The sequence below is a fragment of the Phoca vitulina genome, unplaced genomic scaffold (genome assembly GCF_004348235.1).
Source record: "Phoca vitulina isolate PV1807 unplaced genomic scaffold, GSC_HSeal_1.0 scaffold59, whole genome shotgun sequence".
NCBI lineage: Eukaryota > Metazoa > Chordata > Mammalia > Carnivora > Phocidae > Phoca > Phoca vitulina.
In genome coordinates this window covers 4,002,856-4,024,608 of record NW_022589762.1, presented here as the reverse complement: position 1 = coordinate 4,024,608, position 21,753 = coordinate 4,002,856, and the positions used below count along the sequence as shown (strand labels likewise).

The following is a 21,753-nucleotide window of genomic DNA, read 5'->3' as shown; positions in this document are numbered from 1 at the left end:
TGCCTTTCTTGTCCCTTCTCATTGCTCCAGCAACATAATTCTATTTCTCCCTGGTTTTTACTCTTGCATATACCACATTATAACTCTAGGTCAGGCCACCAGCCGAACCATCTCCTCCCTAAGTTTTCCTGCTTCCATACTTGCTCCCCCCAACCTCCAATTAATTCTTTATGGTGCAGGGTAATTTTTCTTAGTTTTCCCATTAAGCCCAAATCGGATGGTAATATTCCTCAGATTAAATTCCCTCATAGGTTCCAGTTACTCTTCAAATAAAGTCCAAATTCCTAACATGGCCTGTACTGGCCTACATAATCAGAGCCCACTTACCCATCCAGGCTCACTCCTCTAGTACCCTCTTCCCACCTTAGCCGCTCATACCGTGTGCTCCAGCCATTCTGAACTGGCCAGCCCCTCCTCCTGTATCAGGCTATAGCTTAGACATCACTTTCTCTGGAAAGCTTTCCAAACCTTCAGCTTTGGGTTAGGTACCCCTCTCGATGCTCTCCTGGCTATTTAAGTACATGATGCCTCAATTAGAATAAACACTTCAGGAGGGCAGGACCCTTGTTTACTGCTGTAGCCTACATGCCTGTAACAATGCCTAGTATATTAGTATATACTCAATACATATTTTGTAAATGAATGAATATGTGAATTTGTTTGAATGTACATCTGTTCTACCATTCTGTGGTAGACTCTCCTGATTCACACATCCCAGGCCCTACAATGCCTACCTATTATTAAGTAGGCACCCAATAAATATTTATTCATGACTGGGTTTCAGTCTTCTCATCTGAAAAGGGGACGCTTAATTTCTTCCTAGATCTAGAAAATCATTTTTCTAAGAAGGAAAGATAACTACAAGAGATCTCTGAAATGTACAGGAATAACTGTGGAAGTGACAACTCCAACTGGCAGAAAGTAGGCTCTAGTGAGAAAAGTATTAGCTTAAGAATATTTTGATCCAATTTGTGTTTCTCTTCAGCCACTACTTATCTTTCCCCTTATCACTAGATCAATAAAAACTGTGAAATGGAGGCTGAGTAGGGGTGTTGAGTGGCAACTTTGTCAAAAGAAAAGAGTGGGAACTAAAAATGTCAAAAAGAAATAGCCACATATAGTAGCTGATGCTACTGATAATTTATATGTAATTATCTTATTTTTCTCAGGCAATAGGGTAAATACTACCATGGCTGATAATAGTCAATTCTCAGATGTCAAAGATACCTAATACTGTCACCTCTGTAAAGCCGTAAGCCATATTCCAAGCAGTTTTGAATCATCTAGATAGTTAACCGACAATGAAAGAGAGGAAAGGAAAAGACCATTATATGTGGCTAAGATGATTAACTGCCTTACAATCATTACCAATCCTCACCATGTTTTTGGAGAATCTCCTGGAGATCTGGCTTGGACACAGTCTCCAAAGTGCTTTCCCCATCAACACTTCCTTCTGTATCCTCTTCTGTAGCAGAAGCGCCTACTGAGAGAACATGAAGTTTGGTTTCCAAATCTTGAGCATCTGGCTTCAAGAAGGCCGCTGGACCATCAATGCCTAGGGTCCAAAAGAGAGGAAAAAGAGGAAAGTATTATCTGTTATTTGGCAGGGTGGTTTTGGTGTATGTGATCAGAATTAAGGACCACCAAAGCATTTCACTTCTCCTTCCTTAACATCCACGCGGACGTTTGTTAGTAGAGTAACTCAGACTGGTGTTCATTTTATTAACATGTTCTGACTGTTACTAAATAAAATGTACTTGATGTCATGCTTTAGAAACTAAAGAATGAGACTGTGAAAACAAAGTAGGTCCGCCAAAGTTCAGATCCTGTCCAAGTCAACAGCGTACCACCTCACGTGGTCCATTGAGTCCTATCTTTTGGAAGAATGGGTGCTCTCTACCACTCCCGGCGTCACGGTTAACTCCACCATGATGTGACAATCAAGACTGTAAGTTCCTCAAATAGGCCATTCTGGACTAATTCATTTGGCAATGAAAACAATAGCTCTAGGATGGACACAAACTTCAAGGTATCTTCCACTAATTAAACCACTGCTTTTATTTTAATTCAAAGACCCAGAACGTGATTATGAAAATTTATGAAGGTACCTAGTAATGATGCTAATGTTGTCCCTCTGGTCCATCTGAGAATCTTCCTGCCTTCTCCTAGGTTTATGAAAACTGTACCCTAGTGGGAAGAGATGCTGCCTAAACACACACCTTGCAGGATGACATCGTTCTGCGGGGTATGAGGTTCCACCAAAGGCGTTTGCTCCTCGCTACCTCTTGGCTTTGATCGACGTACCCTTGCTTCTGGATTTGGCTGTACCATGAGTGGCTCAAGGCGTTTTTTTCTCTGCTTCTTCTCCAGCAGTGCTCTCTAGGAAAAAAAAAAAAAAAATGTGATAGTATAGCCAGGAGAGTTATGACAAGACCTAGCTGCTTTGAACATTTACAGTTTTTCACTAATCCTCACAAACCTCTTGTAAACTAGTTTATCCTGCTTGAGACATGGGAAAATTGAGGCATAGAGAGGGACAAGGATTCACTCATTTCATTTAATAAATATTTACCAAACACCTTTAAAGATCTATTTAAAATGATACAAATGCATTTCTAGCCAAGCTGAGGCCATGATCCAGTTTATTTAAAATATTTATAGTAGGGCACCTGGGTGGCTCAGTTGGTTAAGCAACTGCCTTCAGCTCGGGTCATGATCCTGGAGTACCACATCGGGCTCCCTGCTCAGCGGGGAGTGTGCTTCTCCCTCTGACCCTCCCCCCACTCATGTTCTCTTTTTCTCATTCTTTCTCTCAAATAAATAAATAAAATCTTAAAAATAAAAGTATTTATGATTATATTATTAACCAAGCATGGTCACAAGTTTAAAATATATGAACAGTTATGCATAGGGGAAAAGATGAAGAAACACAGTAATGGTGATTACTTTGGGTGGCAGAATATGGATTTTTCTCCCTTTTTCTAGTTTTCTATATTTTTTCTAAACTTTCTTAATTTTATAATTGAAAGAAAAAATAAAACTTATTATCCTCTAAACCTCAAATTATTTTCCTATTTCAATCAGCTATAGAGCAGTAAGTTTTGCTTTCTTGCTCATTTTTACATAACTAGAAATCAAACAAATCTGGGCCAAGGATAAAAAGGGAAAAAATTGCAGTTGGAACATTCCAAATAGTAAGCAATCAAAGCTGGGGCTAAAAGTGACATAGAGAATATGGTAGCAAGGAAAATCAGGAAAAAAAGCATGAGAGACTATGAGCAAAAAATCCAACAAGATGAAAAGGAAGGTACTAGAACATATATTATTTTTAAGCTTTGGCAAATAAGAGTTTATAATACCTGGAAATTAATTATGGATCTGATATATTTCAGAATAGGAAAGTGCCAAGCCCCAAGCTAAAGAATTAAGCCATGATTCTAAAGCAAAGATATTATAACCTACTTTAGTGTTTCTTAGGCAAAAAGCTATTTTTTTTTCATTGATACTGCTTTTAAAAAGTGCTACTAGAAAGAAGAGTAACTCCAAGGGGTGAGACTATCAGTAGGAAAGGAAATATGTTTTTCCACAATGAGGCTGATGAAAGCTTGTGGATAAATTCAGAGAACACAGAAGAAACAGAACTAATCTTTGCCCAACCTTGTGAATAAGAAAAAAGACTAGGGAGCTAAGATAATGTGCCCAAATGGACTATCCTGTCAAGAAAGAATAAAGGTTAGAGCAAGCTAGGAAGGAATAATTGAAGTTTCTGAGATTATTTTGAAACTAATGAATTAATATGAATAGGTGGACCTTAATGTAAAAGGAACACAAAATATATAATTGGCTATGATGAGCTTTTCCCCACAGAACTTGCTGATACGGTTCTTCTAGCAACTGTGAAGTCTCACATAGGGGATATGCTGAAGAGATGGGAAATATGAAACATAGAGACATGAGAAACTGCCACATCTGCTCTATGTGGCCAGTTATCTAGCCTCATATAGTCTCATAACTGGCAATAACCAAGGAAGCAAAAACACAGGCCACAGCTAATCCTTTTGTTAACATATGTAAAGAACAATGTCCTATGGAAAGGGGGACATCTGGGGTACCTGGGTGGCGCAGTTAAGTGCCCGACTCTTGATTTTGGCTCAGGTCATGATCTCAGGCTCATGAGATGGAGCTGCACATCAGGCTTCACGCTCGGGTTGGGGGGGGGGGTCTGCTTAAGATTCTCTCTCTCCCTCTGCCCCTCCCCCTACTCATACTCCCTCCCTCCCTCTCTCTCAGAAAGAAAAAAGGAAAGAAAGAAAGAAAGAAAGAAAGAAAGAAAGAAAGAAAGAAAAGAAAAGAAAGAAAGAAAAGAAAAGAAAGAAAGAAAGAAAGAAAGAAAGAAAGAAAGAAAGAAAGAAAGAAAGAAAGAAAAAGAAAGAAAGAAAGAAATATAAGAAAAAAGAAAAGAAAAGAAAAGGGGTATTGGTCCAGAAAAGGGGAGCCAAAGAACAAGAATTTGGCAGAGTTTATCCAACCTGTCCAAAAACAGAGAAATGCTGAATCTAGTAGACCAGAGTATTCTATTTACTGGGAGAGCTTATTCTCTTTGTGGACAGGAAACTATGTAAGACTTACATAGTTTTGGCCTTGATGAAATGTCCCTCAGGACTACTAATTTCATTTCCTCAGATTCCCTGCTTACCAATCAGCCTTCTAATTGTCAATTAACTTCTTAGGTATCATATTTCCAGGAACAGGGAATCATGACCAGCAGAGATGAAAAGCTGGAGTTCTCATTGTAAATTAATAAATTAGTGTCCAGTTTCATAACTGACTGTTGTGAGTTTGTGCCAAAGGACCTGGTTACATTTAGGTTCACTGACAAAACCAAGTTTTTAGACCTGTAAAGGGCAGACTAGACTCTCAGCCACAGTGATCCTGTGAATGTACCTGGTGAAGCCTTTCTCTATCAACTTCAACACCAGTCAAACTCATTTAGATCAACAACTTGAGGGAAAACAACAAACAAACAACTGTAGATTTGAGCTGTGAACTCCAGGGCTACAGCTACTATATTACAGCACTAAATATATCCCACAATTGTCCAAGTTTGTAAACAAGAACACAATCATAAAATATCTACCAAATTGCCATCTTGGTGAAAAGTGTTACCTTATTTAGCATTCTAATCATCCTCACATAGTTTGGAGGAGGGAGAAGGTAGGTGTTAATTGAGCTTCAACAAAACAATGTCAATTCATATTTCATTTATGGTTTACCGTCCCTAAAAAGCTGTCAAGGAGGCTGCATAAACAACGTTAAAGGATGGGCAAGTCAGGAAGAGAGCCGCAGGTGACGGTTTGATGCCCTAAATGCAATCAAAATATGTTGCTTTCAGGACTGTTTTTAAGTGTCACGTAAGTCTTTAAATTTCACAATTCCCTCGGAAACTGAACAATAACTCAAAGAATCCATCTTCTCCAGAATGTGGTGGACGTCCTATTATCATTCCCTGGGAGCAAAATGAATGGTAATTCCAAAATAAATGAGGAAATAAAGGAGATGGGGGAGGGGCAGGGATTCTGACAAAGGGCTTCATTTTATAAAATAATAAAGCTCAGGCAAGCCTCAAATTAATGAGAGCCTGACATCACTGATTCTCAGTTTTCCACAAAGACTCCCTAGAGCTGGTGGGCTGGTTACAGTTTGACGTTCCTGGGATAGACTGGCTGACCATAAGGTACAACCAGCAAGATCAGAATGGCTGCCTGAGATCTAATAGTTGGCTAAAAATAGTCTTCCTGGCATACAAAGTGAGATCATAAGAAGATAAGGCTAAAATTTTTAAATCACACTTCTTAAAATATCAATTTAGCACACCAATGACCTCTCTTAGAATGATAGGTACAAATAGATGGGCAACCTGACCCAAAAGGACTATCTTGTATTTTAATCCATTGTCCACCAGATGGCATAAATGTTCTCCACCTAATGTGCATCTGCGTCCACATCACTGTTGGAGTCTAAAAATCTTTACGACCTGTAGCCAGCTAAGCTGTTCACATACCCTGAAAAAAGAGTACCCTAATGAAACTAGTAAAAATAAAAGCAAAATATACCCAGTGAGAAAGAGTATCTTTTCAATAAATGGTGCTGGGACAACTGGATATCCACATGCAAAAGAATGAAGTTGGAACCTCATCTCACACCATATATAAAAATTAACTCAGAACAAATCATAGGAAGTGTAAGACTCTTAGAAGAAAACACAGGAGCAAGTCTTTATAACTTTAGGCAGGCATGGTTTCTTAGATATGACACCAAAAGTGCAAGAGACAAAAGAAAAAATAAATCAAAACTCTATGCTGAAAGTGATACCATCAAGAAAGTAAAAAGACAACCCACACAATTGAAGAAAATATTTACAAGTAATATTTCTTTTCTTTTTTCTTTTTAAAGATTTTATTTATTTGACAGAAAGAGACACAGCGAGAGAGGGAACACAAGTAAAGGGAGTGGGAGAGGGAAAACAGACTTCCCTCTGAGCAGGGAGCCTGATGCAGAGCTTGATCCCAGGACCCTGGGATCATGACCTGAGCCAAAGGCAGACATTTAACGACTGAGCCACCCAGGTGCCCCTACAAATAATATTTCTGATAAGGAACCTGGATCTAGGCTATATAAAGAACTCTTACAATTTAACAATGAAAAGACAATAACTCAATTTAAAAATGGGTTTTTGGGGCGCCTGGGTGGCTCAGTTGTTAAACGTCTGCCTTCGGCTCAGGTCATGATCCCAGGGTCCTGGGATCGAGCCCCGCATCGGGCTCCTCACTCTGCGGGAGGCCTGCTTCCCCCTCTCCCACTCCCCCTGCTTGTGTTCCCTCTCTCGCTGTATATCTATCTCTGTCAAATGAATAAATAAAAAAATCTTTAAAAAAATAAAATAAAATAAAAATAAAAAAATAATAAAAATCGGTTTTCTCCATTTCTCCATGCCTCCAAAGAGAACATACAAAGAGCCACTAAATACATTTTAATGCTCCACATCATTAGTCATTAGGGAAATGCAAATCAAGACTACAGTGAGATACCACTTTGTACCCAATAAAAAAGCTATAATCAAAGACAGACAATAATAGTAAGTGTTGACAAGGATGTGGAGAAACAAGGCCCCAGAGAGAGTTGGTAGGAATGTGTACAATGGTTCAATGATGTTGGAAAACCGTCTGGCAGCTCCTTAACATGTGAAACAGAGAGTTACCATATGACCCAGGAACTCCACTCCTACCACCCGAGGTATATTAGGTATGCCTTGGGATACCCATACTTAGATACATCAGCCAAGACAAATGAAAGCATGTCTGCACAGAAACTTGTACACAGATATTCAAAGCAGCATTACCAGTAATAGCCAAAGAGTGAAAACAACTCCAATGTCGGTCAACTGATGAATGGATAAACAAAATATGGTGTAGCCACAACTAGGAATGTTATTCAACAATAAAAAGGTCTGAAGCACTGATAGAGGCAACAACCCGGATGAAACCTCTTCCTAAGTCAGAGAAGCCAGACACAAATGACCACGTATTATATGATTCCACTCGATACAAGCTCTAAAAATCATTTGTGCACTTTAACTGGGTGTATATTTACAGTATATGAATTAGATCTCAATAAAGCTGTTCAAAAATCTATACAGGATAAAAATAGCCATGTATAAATTATCTGTAAACCTAGGATTTTTAAACATTAAATCCTAAGATTATACTATCATGGGAAAAAAAGACAAATATGAAAGAAACTAACCTACTCAGTACTACTGAAACCTGGACAATGAAAGAAAGAGTTAAGGGAAATGGTCTGTGTGGAAATAAGGTAAGATAAAACTTAAAACAAGAGTTACCTCGTGTGTCTAATGTCATCCAAGGCAGGGAGTGGCGGGGCCAGATACTCACCTATCTCATTTCGTTGGCAGGTGTATCCCTTTAGTAGAGATGAATTAATTATACAATCACACATGATATTTATCATAAATATCATTTTACAAACTCCACTTGCTCTGATTTCAAACTCGCCAGGCCACTTCTCTAATTGTAAACTTCCCACAGACTTATCTGATAGGATTGTGATGATCGGCCGATTCTGGTATATAGTTCATTAGAAATTAGTAAATTAATCCCCTGGTTTAGATTCATCACTAATGATATTGGTTAGTATGAACCAATCCTCATGAGACTTATGAACTTTGGCTGCTTTTAGCAAACTATTTCTCAGCCTACAAAGTTCATGACCAATGACTCTCAACCATGGGGACATTCCCAAAACAGGACTCCTAAGAGATTAATGCACTGTATACTTCAGGCAGAGGTGGGGAAAGTAAGATTCCCTAGCCTCTCCCACCTCCACTGACAATCACTGCTAGATTAAGCCACTGTCATGGATATGGGAGTGCATGGTCTTGGGTAGGTTGGCATGCCCTGGACTGAGAGCCTTCCACCAAGATCCTACCAGCCTCTGAGGCCCAGACTGAGCAACAACCTAGCCTTCCTCAGTGCACCTCCATCTCAGCTCTAACTTCCATACTTTCAGATCCCCACATTCTATTATGTTATCCAATCTGACCTCACTTTACAGATGAAATAGTGGGACCCACAGAGTTTAAGAATCTTACCTAAAATCACCCAGCTAATTAATGGCAGAGTAAGAATCCGAACCAGAGTCTTCAGATTCCCAGCCCAATGCTTTATTCATTCTGTAGCGCTGCCTTTGTTTCAGGCCATTTGAATGCTCAGCTTGCATTTGTGGAAATTCCCTTACCCCCTGCTGAGCAACCTCCTTCTTATGCCGGAGGCAGTGCTTCAGGCCCTTACAGTATTCTCACAGGCTATTTAACACCCTCATTTATAAGTCAGGTCCCAAGATTTTTTTGAATTTTAAAAAAATCCTATAAAATTTTACATCTTTATATTCATTGACTATTTCTGCAAGAATACATTAGAAGTCAGTGACAGAATCCGGGGGCGCCTGGGTGGCTCAGTCAGTTAAGTGTCTGACTCTTGATTTCAGCTCACGTCATGATCTCAGGGTCATGGGATCCAGTCCCGTGTGGGGCTTCCTGATCAGCCAGAAGTCTGCTTCTCCCTCTGCCTGGCGCTCCCCCCCACTTGTGCTCTCTCTCTTGCTCTCTCTCTGACAAATAAATAAATAAAATCTTAAAAAAAAAAAAAAAAAGTCTGTGACAGTCTCCGGTAAAGAACTAAAAGCCAACTAGAGGAAGAGAGACTTTCCATGAAATACCTTTTCAGTATTATTGGAATCCTTACCATATGCTTTTATTGCCCATATAAAAACATAATTTTTAAAAAAGCCATGCCATATAAAGGCCTACAAAATCCCAACATGTATACCATATACCTATCACACACAGCATTCTCACTGAAAAGAATAAACATTACCAAATATCTGAGCCACCTTTATTTTTTTCCAGTGTTAGAAAGGATTGTTTATTTCACACCCTTCACCTGACAACTTTACAGATAATGTGAGCAGAATGCTAGGTGGTTCCCTGCTTAGAGGCAGCCCATCTGGAGAAGAATGCTGAGACAGCCACCTATAACTGCTTAGAAGTTTGTTGCCATTTTCCTGCGAGGTTGTGAAAAACTAGATTTGCTTAAAATGTCCCTCAGTCTCTTTATAAAGATTTTATTTATTTATTTTTAGAGAGAGAGAGTGCAGTGGGGGAGGGGCAGAGGGAGAAGGAGAGAGAGAATCTCAAGCAGTCTGCTGAGCACTGGCTCCAAGCAGAGCTCAATCGCACAACCTTGAGATCATGATCTGAACTGAAATCAAGAGTTGGATGCTCAAGCGACTGAGCCACCCAGGTGCCCCTCCCTCAGTCTCTTTAAAGGAAGCCAGGTGGAGGGAGCCTACAGCTGCTATATTAACCTCCCCAGTGGTTTCAAGGAAGTCTATCTATAAAAAGCCCTACTGGGCGCCTGGGTGGCTCAGTCGGTTAAGCGTCTGCCTTCAGCTCAGGTCATGATCCCAGGGTCCTGGGATCGAGTCCCGCATCGGGCTCCCTGCTCAGCAGGGAGTCTGCTTCTCCCTCTGCCTGCCGCTCCCCCTGCTTGTGCTCTCTCTGTGTCAAATAAATAAATATTTAAAAACAAAAAAAAAAAAGCCCTACTGCCAGGCTCCCCCAGGACAGGTCACCCACGCCAGGGTGTCCAGCCTTTGGAGCCCAAGCACCCTGGGGAACCGTAAGCCCGTAAGTAGATTTCACCGACACTCGCCAAGATGCGTGGAGGGTGGGCTCTGTACACCAGCTATGCGGGCATTCCCGCGGGGGCCCACGGACAGGCAAGCTCTGTCCTGTGTGTGTCACCTGGACGCAGGGAGAGCCCGGGGCGGCTGGGGCCCAGAGGGCTGGGCCCACGGGTCCCTGTCCACAGTGGCCAGCCCTCTGGGGCCCTCACAGGGGGGGTGGGGGATGGGGAGAAGCTGTGATGGTCATGTGCCCAGCCAGGTGGCTCCAGACGGCTCTGGACTGGCCGTGGCCACCGATACTGTTATTTAGACCTTTAAGCCACACCTAGGCATCTGGAGCTAGGCGTCTGGAGCCACACCAAGGCGGCTGCTCCTCTCTGCACACACATGAGGCGGGCCAGGGGCCTGAGCAGGACGATGGAGGCTATCACAGCCACCTAGAAGCCAGAGATCTCCTATGGTGGCAAAGACTTGCATACAGGGATCCCTGAAGACCACTGGGCAACACTCCCCTTCCAGGCGCAGTTGAGGAGGCGGGAGCCCACCAGCTGGTGACTTGAGGGGCAGTGGAACGCAATGACAGCCCATTACCGACATCGCCATGAAAGACCTAGAAGGTGCCATGCGGGGGTGGCCATACATGAGCGTGAGCGCCAGAGCCTTCCCGGGGCGGGCATGGCATTCCAACCCGCCAGGGCCTCGCCCTACAGAGGGTGGCCCTGCACATCCCTGCATGCCACGCAGCAACCTCTTTCCCAGTTTTTAAGGATTCCACCTTTCAAGCAAATTATTACACTAGAAGTCCCATTATTCATTCCAACATTAGACAAAACTTTCTCTAAAGTTTTGTCTAAAGACAAAACTTTCTCTAAAGTCTCTAAAGAGGTATGTCTAGGCACCTACAGAGTCTAGACACTTTGTTAATGATCCTACATAGGTAGACTCAAGCTATAGGATGTCCTGAATTAAATAACATGCATATGAAACTGCAGAAAAGAAAGCAATAGATGTTGGGTATAGGTTCTAAGCTGACTAACAATGATGATCGTAGCAAATAACGATGTACAACTGTTCATTTATTTCTTCCTTCATTCAAATATTTAGGGAAGGATTAGTATGTGCCCAGCCCTATGCTAGGAACTTCTGATATAATGGTCATCACAAGTAGACTTGGCTCCTGTGCTCATGGTGCTTAGCCTAGTGGAGGAAACAAACACAAAACAAATCACTGAAAAACAGAATTAATATGTAGCTGAAGGGCGCCTGGGTGGCTCAGTTGGTTAAGCGACTGCCTTCGGCTCAGGTCATGATCCTGGAGACCCTGGATCGAGTCCCGCATCGGGCTCCCTGCTCGGCGGGGAGCCTGCTTCTCCCTCTGACCCTCCCCCCTCTCATGTGCTCTCTCTCTCTCATTCTCTCTGTCTCAAATAAATAAATAAAATCTTTAAAAAAAAAAAAAAAAAAAAAATATGTAGCTGAAAATTAGGACCCAGTGTTGTGAAGAAAATTGTGCTATAAGCAGTTGAGGCTTTAAACAGCCCAGCAGCATGTTCAGATCTGCATTTTAGAATAAGAAAAAAATCTTGTACTTAAATGAAATTACAGTGCAGGGAGGTATGTAAGGCAGCAGGACCAAATTACTACATAGAAATACAATGTTAACATTCTTCTAATTCTTAGGAAAGGTGCCAAGGAATTTTCAGTGATTAGAAATCCAAGGCCAGTTTTATGGCTGTGCTCCTGGAAGCACTTTGGTCTTGCAGAGCCCAGGGCCTTGGTTCAGCAAATACTACCTCCAGACACTGCTTAGTAAAATCAAAGTCTTCTGCTTTCCTGCCTTTTTTCCAGGACCCTGCCGAGACATCACAGTCAAGACCATCAGCATCATGGTCAGTATAGCTGTCCACTTACTTCAAAACAGGAGGGAGACTCCTGATCTACTCACCTGATTATCAAGCTTCAGCTGTCGAAGCTTCATGGTCTCATCTTCAAAGGCACTATTTAAAAAAAAAAAAAAAAAAAAACGAAAAAGAAAAAAGCATGTAAAGAGAAAATTCTGTTACAACTATATCAATTTCATCTTTTCCATGTACCTACTCCTTTGGGCTGTTTGGAACCAATGGAAAGCATCCGTGTCTAGATGTTACCCACATCTGCAGGAGGACTTGCCATCCTTAATGCCACACTTATTCCACAGAGGACCTCAGGAGACTGAAATACCCAAAGAGTAGAAAATGATGTAGTATGGCACGAGAGTGGCTCAGTCAGTTAAGAGTCTGACTCCTGATTTCGGCTCAGGTCGTGATCTCAGGTTTGTGAGATCAAGCCCCACATGGGCATGGAGCCTGCTCAAGATTCTCTCTCTCCCTATCCCCCTGCCCTACCCCCCTCAAATAAATAAATAAATCTTAAAAAAAAAAAAAAAAAGATGTAGAACACAGACCCTCACGCGCATGCAGGGATTTTTTTTTTTTTTAAACCGTATGTTGAGTACTTACTATAGGCCAGGCACAGTGAAGTACCTTACATGCATTATTTTATTAATTCCTCAAAACAACACTCTGAATTAGGTACTATTATTTTTCACACTTTGAAGCTGGACAAACAGACTTGGAGGTCCACGCATAAGGTTAAACAGCAGAAACAGACCGTAATCCACTTCTCTTTCCAGAGTCTAAATTCCACCTAAAATTCAAATACACTTGTCTTCTTTTTTGGAGATAGTTCTAGGAAAGAGAGAATGAGACTATAAAGGGGCTCAGGGCAGGCTGCTCCCAGATATGTCAAAGTGGCACACTGATAATTCTCAAGTAAAGTTTACTCGAGAAACAGCCAATGCAGGCACATTCTGACACTCCTCTTTGTCCCCCTGAAAGCAGGAAATAAATTTCCCATGTGAAAGGTGCCCTCCCTGTACCAGGAGGTAAAGAAACATCCTTATCACCAGAGACAGAATTCAAAGCCTAGAAGTCAGTGTACACAAACTCTGCTTAATTTCTTCACTAATTAGTACCCAGGACTAAGTTTCTTTGTCTTGTCAGTTCTTCACAAATTTATTGTTTCTTTTTCTAAAAGGTATATAAACCACCTGCTTTGGTTATTTCTTAGGCCCATATCTACAAGACCTCCATACATGCAAAATTAAAATTCTTTTTCTCCTGTTAATGTCTTGTGTCAATTTAATTATTAGACCAGTCAAAAGAACCAAGATGGGCAGGGTAAAAATCTCCCCCACCCCCACAACTGTGTATAGTATCTTTTTTTTTTTTAAGATTTTATTTATTTATTTGACAGAGAGAGACACAGTGAGAGAGGGAACACAAGCAGGGGGAGTGGGAGAGGGAGAAGAAGGCTTCCCGCGGAGCAGGGAGCCTGATGCGGGGCTCGATCCCAGGACCCTGGGATCATGACCCGAGCCGAAGGCAGACGCCTAGCGACTGAGCCACCCAGGCGCCCCTGTGTATGGTATCTTACTACAGCCCACTGATTTCCTTAAGATCTAGGCAAGTCATTTAACTTACTTTTCAAGTTTGCCATTAATAAAACATGGTGCCAGTCATGCAAGGACACTCTAAGTATGGATGAACAGACAAGACTTAACACCACTAGGAGACAGATTTGTTTGGTGGAAGAAAACAACGACAAAAATGGAATCAAATTACTGTCTCCAAATCCTTTTGAACTTTTCAAAAACTCTCTCAGAAGCTGTTTCTATTTTTGAAAATTTTCTAATTTAAGATTTTATTTTGTGACTCAGCGTTCTTGGAAAGAGTAGAGTATGAAACAAGGCAGAAATGGTTCTCAATTATTATTATTATTGTATTATAAATTTTTACTGGGAACCTTCTGTCAGAAAAACTATAAATACAAGGTCCTATTTAAGAAGACAAATTCCATGGCTACAAAAGGAAGCATGGCTTTTCCTGCATTTGAGGTAAAAATACCAAAGCATCTATCCACGGCTTAATGGTTTGCCACTACCTTCACGTATTTGAGAAGGTGTTATGCATTTTAACAATGCATAGCAACTTGGAATTTACATACTATCTCCAAGGCTCCTCCTGCCTACTAACCTGTAAGCACATTTAATAATCCCTTAGATATACAGATGACATTCTGGTTCTCTGACAGTTCCCCTTTATTAATTTCCTTATAAACCATATGCTTAAAAAAAAAAAAGGTGGGTATTCAAAATAAGTCATCTCCTTTTCCCAGTTCAAAAGAGGGACAAATGGGGGCGCCTAGGTGGCTCAGTCGTTAAGCGTCTGCCTTGGGCTCAGGTCATGATCCCAGGATCCTGGGATCGAGCCCCACATCGGGCTCCCTGCTCCGTGGGAAGCCTGCTTCTCCCTCTCCCACTCCCCCTGCTTGTGTTCCCTCTCTTGCTGTGTCTCTCTCTGTCAAATAAATAAATAAAATATTTTTTAAAAAAGATTTTATTTATTCATTTGAGAGAGAGAGCACGAGTTGGTGGGGGGAGAGGCAGATTCCCCACTGAGCCGAGAGCCCAATGTGGGGCTCAATCCCAGGACCTGGAGATCATGACCTGAGCCAAAGGCAGATGCTTAACCAGTTGAGGCACCCAGGCGCCCCTAAGCTCAGGTGTTGATCTCAGGGTCGTGAGTTTCAGTCCTGTATTGGGTTCTGCTCTGGGTATGGAACCTACTTTAAAAAAAAAAAAAAAAAAAGAGGGACAAATAAACAAATAAAAATGTCATATATGATATACACAGGCCTTGATTTCATGGGCCCCTAACATTTCTCCTAGATATGTTCCTGTTTTCCTTAGTGTTTTTAACCCTAATTCACGTATTTTAAAATCTTAACTTTATGAATATAGTGCTAGAACGTTATTAGTATTCAGTGGATATTAGTATAAATTTGAAAAAAAATCTACATAAAACAACTAAGATGCGGCACCTGGGTGACTCAGTTGGTTGAACGTTGGACTCTTGGTTTCGGCTCAGGTCAAGATCTCATGGGTCGTGAGAGCCCGTGAGCCTGTGTGGGGCTCTGCACTCAGCGGGGAATCTGCTTGAAGATTCTCTCTCTCTCTCCCTTTGCCCCTCCCCCCATACTCTCTCTCTAAAATAAATAAATCTTTTTCTTTTTAAAGAAAATGATTAAGACAAAAAATTATGAATATTAATATATATAGGGTAACATGGTATAAAATGCACTGTTATGTACTAGTATTTTCAACAGCTACTATGAATCTTGTTTTTCCTCTACCTCACTCTGCTCTCAACACTAAACCAGAACTGCAAAATCCCCTGGCATGTAAAAGAAATCATCTTATCCCACCCCCTCACCCCATCCCTACACACACACACACACACACACACACACACACACACACAATGCTAAAACCTCCTCAATCATGGTAAATTCTGACACACAACTAAAGTCCTCAAACATTTCTCTTAAGGCCTCTAATAGTGAGGAAACCAGCTGTATCTTCAATTCCTATCTTGACACCACTTAATTCCTTTCATCAAGCCTGGGCAAGCTGAACAATTTAAATAAACAGGTTTTGTTTTGACCTGAACAAAAGAGGCACTAAGAAGATGCTATATAGTTGTAACATTTAGATACCTCCTATACATCAAAAGCTATACTTTCTTTGAGCTCTAGTTTTAAATTATAATTTAGCAGAAATAACAGATATTTTATATACTTATATTAATCTGAACTAGAATTTCTAGTCTAACCTGGAATATGATCTTATAAAATTTGCATTTTTTTCCTTTAATATTCTCTACTTACTTTCAAATGAAGTTGTTTAATAGCAAGCCTAACCAAGGCCGGTTAGTAAAGCAACACAAAACAGAAAGAATTCCTAAAGAGTAAAAGAAATGGAATTACTGTATTTCCTCCCATTTTTCTCATGGAAAATTTCCTATTTACTTGATACAAACAGGGAAAATCCTAAACATACATCTTAGAAAAACCAATCCAACATTCGAGGGTGGCATATATTTATGCCCATAGAACACCATTCTCTTGAAGTACTCTCCATTATATATATGTGCATCATATATATATATATCATATAGCATAATATATATTTACCATATATAATGCAATGCTCATCACGGTAAGTATAGTCACCATATCTCTCACCATAGAACATTATTACAACATTTTTGACTATATTCTCTATGCTATACTTTTTATCCTCGTGACTTATTTTATAACAAGATGTTTGTATCTGTTAATGCTCTTCACCTATTCACCCTATTATTTCTTTAATTGAAAGGATTTTTGAGATAATATTGTGTTACAAGAAGATTGTTGGTGCCAAGCCCTTTTTGTACAATTATTTTTCTTTCTAGTGTTTTTCTTCATCGATTATAAAAACAATGCATACGCATTTTATAAATTTTGAAAAAAATTATAAAGAAAATGAAAGTCTCTTTATAATCCTACCATCTTGAGATATAATCCCTGCTAACAAGGAAACAAACACCTTTACAAGTATTTCTATACATTTTTATATATTTGAAATAATATTTATGATTTTTGTACCATTTTAACTCAAGATTATATCATAAGCATCTTTTATGTTATTATATAGGTTTTTGAAATATAATATTAAATGGCTATATAATAGTCTATCACATGGACTTTCCATAAATTTTTTTCTTCTTTTTTTTATTATGGTAAAGACATGTACCATAAAATGGAACATTTTAACCATTTTTAAGTGGACAGTTCAGTAGTGTTGAGTACATTTACATTGTTGTTTGTATACAAATTTTTATAGCATCATTATTCACAAGAGCCCAAAAGTAGAAACCTCTCAAGTGTCCATCAACTAATGAACAAGTAAACAAAATCTGGTTTATCTATATAATGAAGTATTATTCAGCCATAAAAAGGAGTAGGTACTGAAACATGGGAGAACCTGGAAAACATTATGCTACATGAAAGAAGCCAATCAACAAAAGACCACACATATTGTATGATTCTGGTCTTTTTAAAGATTTTATTTATTTATTTCACAGAGAAGGAGAGAGAGAGAAAGAGAGAATGAGCAGGGGTAGGGGCAGGCAGAGGGTAGAGGGAGAAACAGGCTTCCTGCAGAGCAAGGAGCCTGATGCAGGGCTCGATCCCAGCACCCTGGGACCATGACCTGAGCCAAAGGCAGACGCTTAACCAACAGAGCCACCCAGACGCCCCTATATGATTCCGTTCTTATGAAGTGTCCAGAATAGGCAAATTTATAAAGGCAGAAAGTAGATTAGTGATTGCTTAGGGTCTTGGAGGGATGAAAGTTGGGGGGTGATAGCTAAAGGGCATGGGATAGCTTTTTGAAGTGATGAAAATGTCCTAAAATTAACTGTGGTGATGGCTGCACACTTTAGTGAATATACTAATAACCAGTGAAGTGTGTATACTTTAAAGGGGCGTATTGTATGGTATATGAATTACATTTCAATAAAGCTGTTATTATAAAAAAAATACATGAGTCTATACTAATTCTAAATAAATAAATGGTATAACAAAGATCTTTGTTACAGAATGCCAACTAATAAACATAGAATGAATAATAGAAGTAGAATAGCATGACTTTATAACCACCATATTAATAATTGACTCTTGCAAGAAACATTGATGGATCCTATAACCATTGAGTGAAGCAGGATATTCAACACAATCTCAAGTATCTCCCCCACAGATTATATTAATTACAAAGAGGAAAAGGTAATATTACCATGAGGAAATCTGGCAGACATCACCTTAACCAAATGAAGGGATACAGCAACTATGATGGGACAGACTGACATATGGTATTCCCTGATGTGATGTACTGAAAAGAGTACAATATAATGTATGCAACATTCCTGCCAACAATGTTTGTCTTAAATCTATTCAAGAGGAAACAAACCAAATGGAGGGAAATTCTGCAAGACAACTCTCATGATTCTTCAAAAACATCAAGAGAGATGAAAAAAATAGTTCTAGGTTAGAGTGGAGGAGATTTAAGAGATTTCTGGCAAGAAAATATAACACAGGGTCACCTGGGTGGCTCAGTCGGCTAAGCATCTGCCTTCGGCTCAGGTCATGATACCAGGGTCCTGAGATCGAGCCCCACATCGGGCTACCTGCTTGGCCAGACGCCCCATGTTGGTGGTATTCTTGCCAAAAATGCACAGCCTTAATTTAATCATAGCAAACAGCAGAGGAACCCAAACTGAGAAACACGCTAACAAAATAAATGGCCAGTACTCTTCAAAAGGGTGAAGATCAAAAGGGATGAAGGGGAGTGGGAGGTACGGCTCCCAGTTAGGGGATGAATAAGTCACGGGGATGAAAGGTACAGCATAGGGAATGTAGTCAATGGTACTGTAACAGCCTTGTATGGTGACAGATGGGAGCTATGCTTGTGGTGAGCAGAGCACAGAGTTGTTGAATCACTATATTGTACACCTGAAACTAATGGAACACTGTGTGTCAACTATACTTTGATTTTTAAAAAAGCCTCAGGATCAAGAAAGGCAAAGAAAGACTGAGACGCTACCTAGGTTGGAGAAGGTTGGAGAAGACTAAAGAAACATGACAACTAAGTAGACTACGGGATCCTGGATTTGGATCCCAAACTATTAAGAGACATTAGCAGGAAAACTGGCAAAACTCCAAAAAGACCTGTGGATTAGTTAATGGTACTGAATCAGTATTAATGTCCTGGTTTTGGTAACTTACTATATGGTTAAGTAAGATACTAACATTAGGGGAAACTTGGTCAAGGAATTCTCTTATATTTTTACAACTTTTTTGTACATCTAATTTAAAAGATTATTTAATGTGAGATAATAAAAAATGTTAATAAGCAGTGACTCTAGGTAAAAGGCATAGGTTATCAATTTACTTTTCTTGCTAGATTTCAGCATATTAAAATTTTTTCAAAATAAGAAACTAGAGGGAAAAAACAAGAAAACAGACATTTTGTGTAATGCGCATTTCAGAGTACACTTAAAAATCCAAATGCCCTTTAATCTAGCACCTAATTTACACACACAGTATTTCTAAGGAATGGAGATGGTATGGAACAATAACGAAATTTACCCAAGACAAATCTGAGACACTTAGAGCCTACTTTAAAACGTTACTCACTGAATTGCTAGTCTAGAGCTGGACCCAACAGACCATGTTGCCAAATAGTCTGAAGCATTTAATAACGTATCAACGACCTACTAGATTCTAGGATCACTCTACACTTTTAACATTCCTATCAAGTTCTCTCAGTGTGCAAAAAAAAAAAAAAAAAAAAAAAGGAATAAATTTCTCGAACACAAAGTCCATTGCTGCTATCCAGTCAGGGAAGGCTTCTTGCTGCCTTCTACGTGGTGCCAGGTAATCAGGATGCTGTAATCAGCACTTAGCTGCAATTTGGCCAGGGATGCAGGAGGCTAAACAGGCTCCTTCTGTGGTACTGGGGAGACACCCTTGCCAGAAACGCAGCAGGCTAAGCCTTGCAGAACTGAAGGCTGTGAGCAGTCCGTGGCTTTTCTTTTTTTTTTTTTTTTTAAAGATTTTATTTATTTGACAGAGACACAGCGAGAGAGGGAACACAAGCAGGGGGAGTGGGAGAGGGAGAAGCAGGCTTCCCGCGGAGCAGGGAGCCCGATGTGGGGCTCGATCCCAGAAGCCTGGGATCATGACCTGAGCCGAAGGCAGACGCTTAACGACTGAGCCACCCAGGCGCCCCCGTGGCTTTTCTCATAGTAACTTGAGTGAGCACTTCCTTTGCTGATTATAATATTGCTTCATAATATCACAAATGATACTTTTTAGTCTCAGGAATTAGTTAAGAAAGGAGAAGGAAAGGCTTACCCTACTTTATTTTAATAATGCAATAAATACCAATGTGGATTGAGAAAGGGGACAACTTAGAAGGCAATTCATATTTATTTTAGTTAGAGGCATTCATAATTGTAAATCTTTAGTCATTAGCTGCCTGTATGGAGTTACAATAAAAACAATTTATGAAAATCTGGTTCAACTCTATCAGGAACAAATGTACTATGTGTGCTAAGGAATTATTAAAAAGGTGATATTACAGGGGCGCCTGGGTGGCTCAGTCGTTAAGCGTCTGCCTTCGGCTCAGGTCGCGGTCCCAAGGTCCTGGGATCGAGCCCTGCATCGGGCTCCCTGCTCGGTGGGAAGCCTGCTTCTCCCTCTCCCACTCCCCCTGCTTGTGTGCCCTCTCTCGCTGTGCCTCTCTCTCTGTCAAATAAATAAATAAAATCTTTTAAAAAAAAAGGTGGTATTACAGGACAGATGAAGGAAAAAAGGTTTAGTAACTGAAGACAAGTAATTACATAAAGCAATGTAATTTTTAAATTCTTAAATCTAGTCAGTTATTCATACTTAATCAAAGATTTGACTCCCACTTCTGGGAGAAAAACTGTAGGTTTGATTATGCCTTTTACTTAAATACACATACTTCATTAAAAAAAAAACTTTTAGTGAGACTACATCAAGGTAAAAAGTTTCTGCACAGCAAAGGAAACAATAAACAGAATGAAAAGGTAACCTATTGAATGGAAGGAAATATTTGCAAATCATATAGCTGATAAGGGGTTAAAATCCAAAATAAATAAAGAACTCGTACAATAGCAAAAAACCCCCAATAATCTGATTTGAAAATAGGCAGAAGATCTGAATACACATTTTTCCAAAGACGGACAGATGGCCAACAGGTACATGAAAAAGTGCTCAATATCACTGATCATCAGCAAAATGCAAATGAACACCACAGTGAGATATCACCTCACATCTGTCAGAATGGCTAGTATCAAAAAGACAAGAGGGGCACCTGGGTGGCTCAATTGGTTAAACAGCTGCCTTCAGTTCAGGTCATGACCCCAGGGTCTTGGGATCAAGCCCAGCGGCAGGCTCCCTGCTCGGCGGGGAGCCTGCTTCTCCTTCTGCCCCGCTTGTGCGCTCTCACTCTCTCAAATAATAAAATGTTTTTTTTTTTTTTTAAGATTTTATTTATTTATTTGACAGAGAGGGAGACACAGCGAGAGAGGGAACACAAGCAGGGGGAGTGGGAGAGGGAGAAGCAGGCTTCCCGCCGAGCAGGGAGCCCGATGCAGGGCTCTATCGCAGAACCCCCAGGATCATAACCTGAGCCGAAGGCAGACGCCTAATCTTAAAAAAAAAAAAAAGGACAAGAAATAACAAGTGTTGTTGAGGATGTGGAGAAAAGGGAACCCTATGCACTGCTGGTGAGAATGTAAATTGGTGCAGCCACTGTGGAAAACAGTATGGAGCTTCCTTAAAAAATTAAAAAATAGAGCCTGGGTGGCTCAGTCGGTTAAGCATCTGCCTTTGGCTCGGGTCATGATCCCGGGGTCCTGAGATGGAACCCCATGTCAGGCTCCCTGCTCAGTGGGGAGTCTGCTTCTCCCGCTCTCTCTACCCCTTCCCTTGACTTGTTCTCTCCCTCTCTCTCAAATAAATAAATAAAAATCTTTTAAA

The 21,753-nt window shown here is 40.3% G+C and overlaps 1 protein-coding gene across 1 annotated transcript in view; it reads right to left on the bottom strand.

The window, feature by feature from the left end:
* TULP3 (TUB like protein 3) overlaps nucleotides 1-21,753 on the bottom strand; it is a 59,212-nt gene that overhangs the window by 13,100 nt on the left and 24,359 nt on the right. The window contains exons 2-4 of the mRNA XM_032390775.1: nucleotides 12,209-12,260; nucleotides 2,220-2,379; nucleotides 1,379-1,555 (exon numbers count right to left, since the gene is read on the bottom strand). Coding sequence (XP_032246666.1) covers nucleotides 1,379-1,555; nucleotides 2,220-2,379; nucleotides 12,209-12,260 — 389 coding nt within the window. The remainder of the gene's footprint in view (nucleotides 1-1,378; nucleotides 1,556-2,219; nucleotides 2,380-12,208; nucleotides 12,261-21,753) is intronic.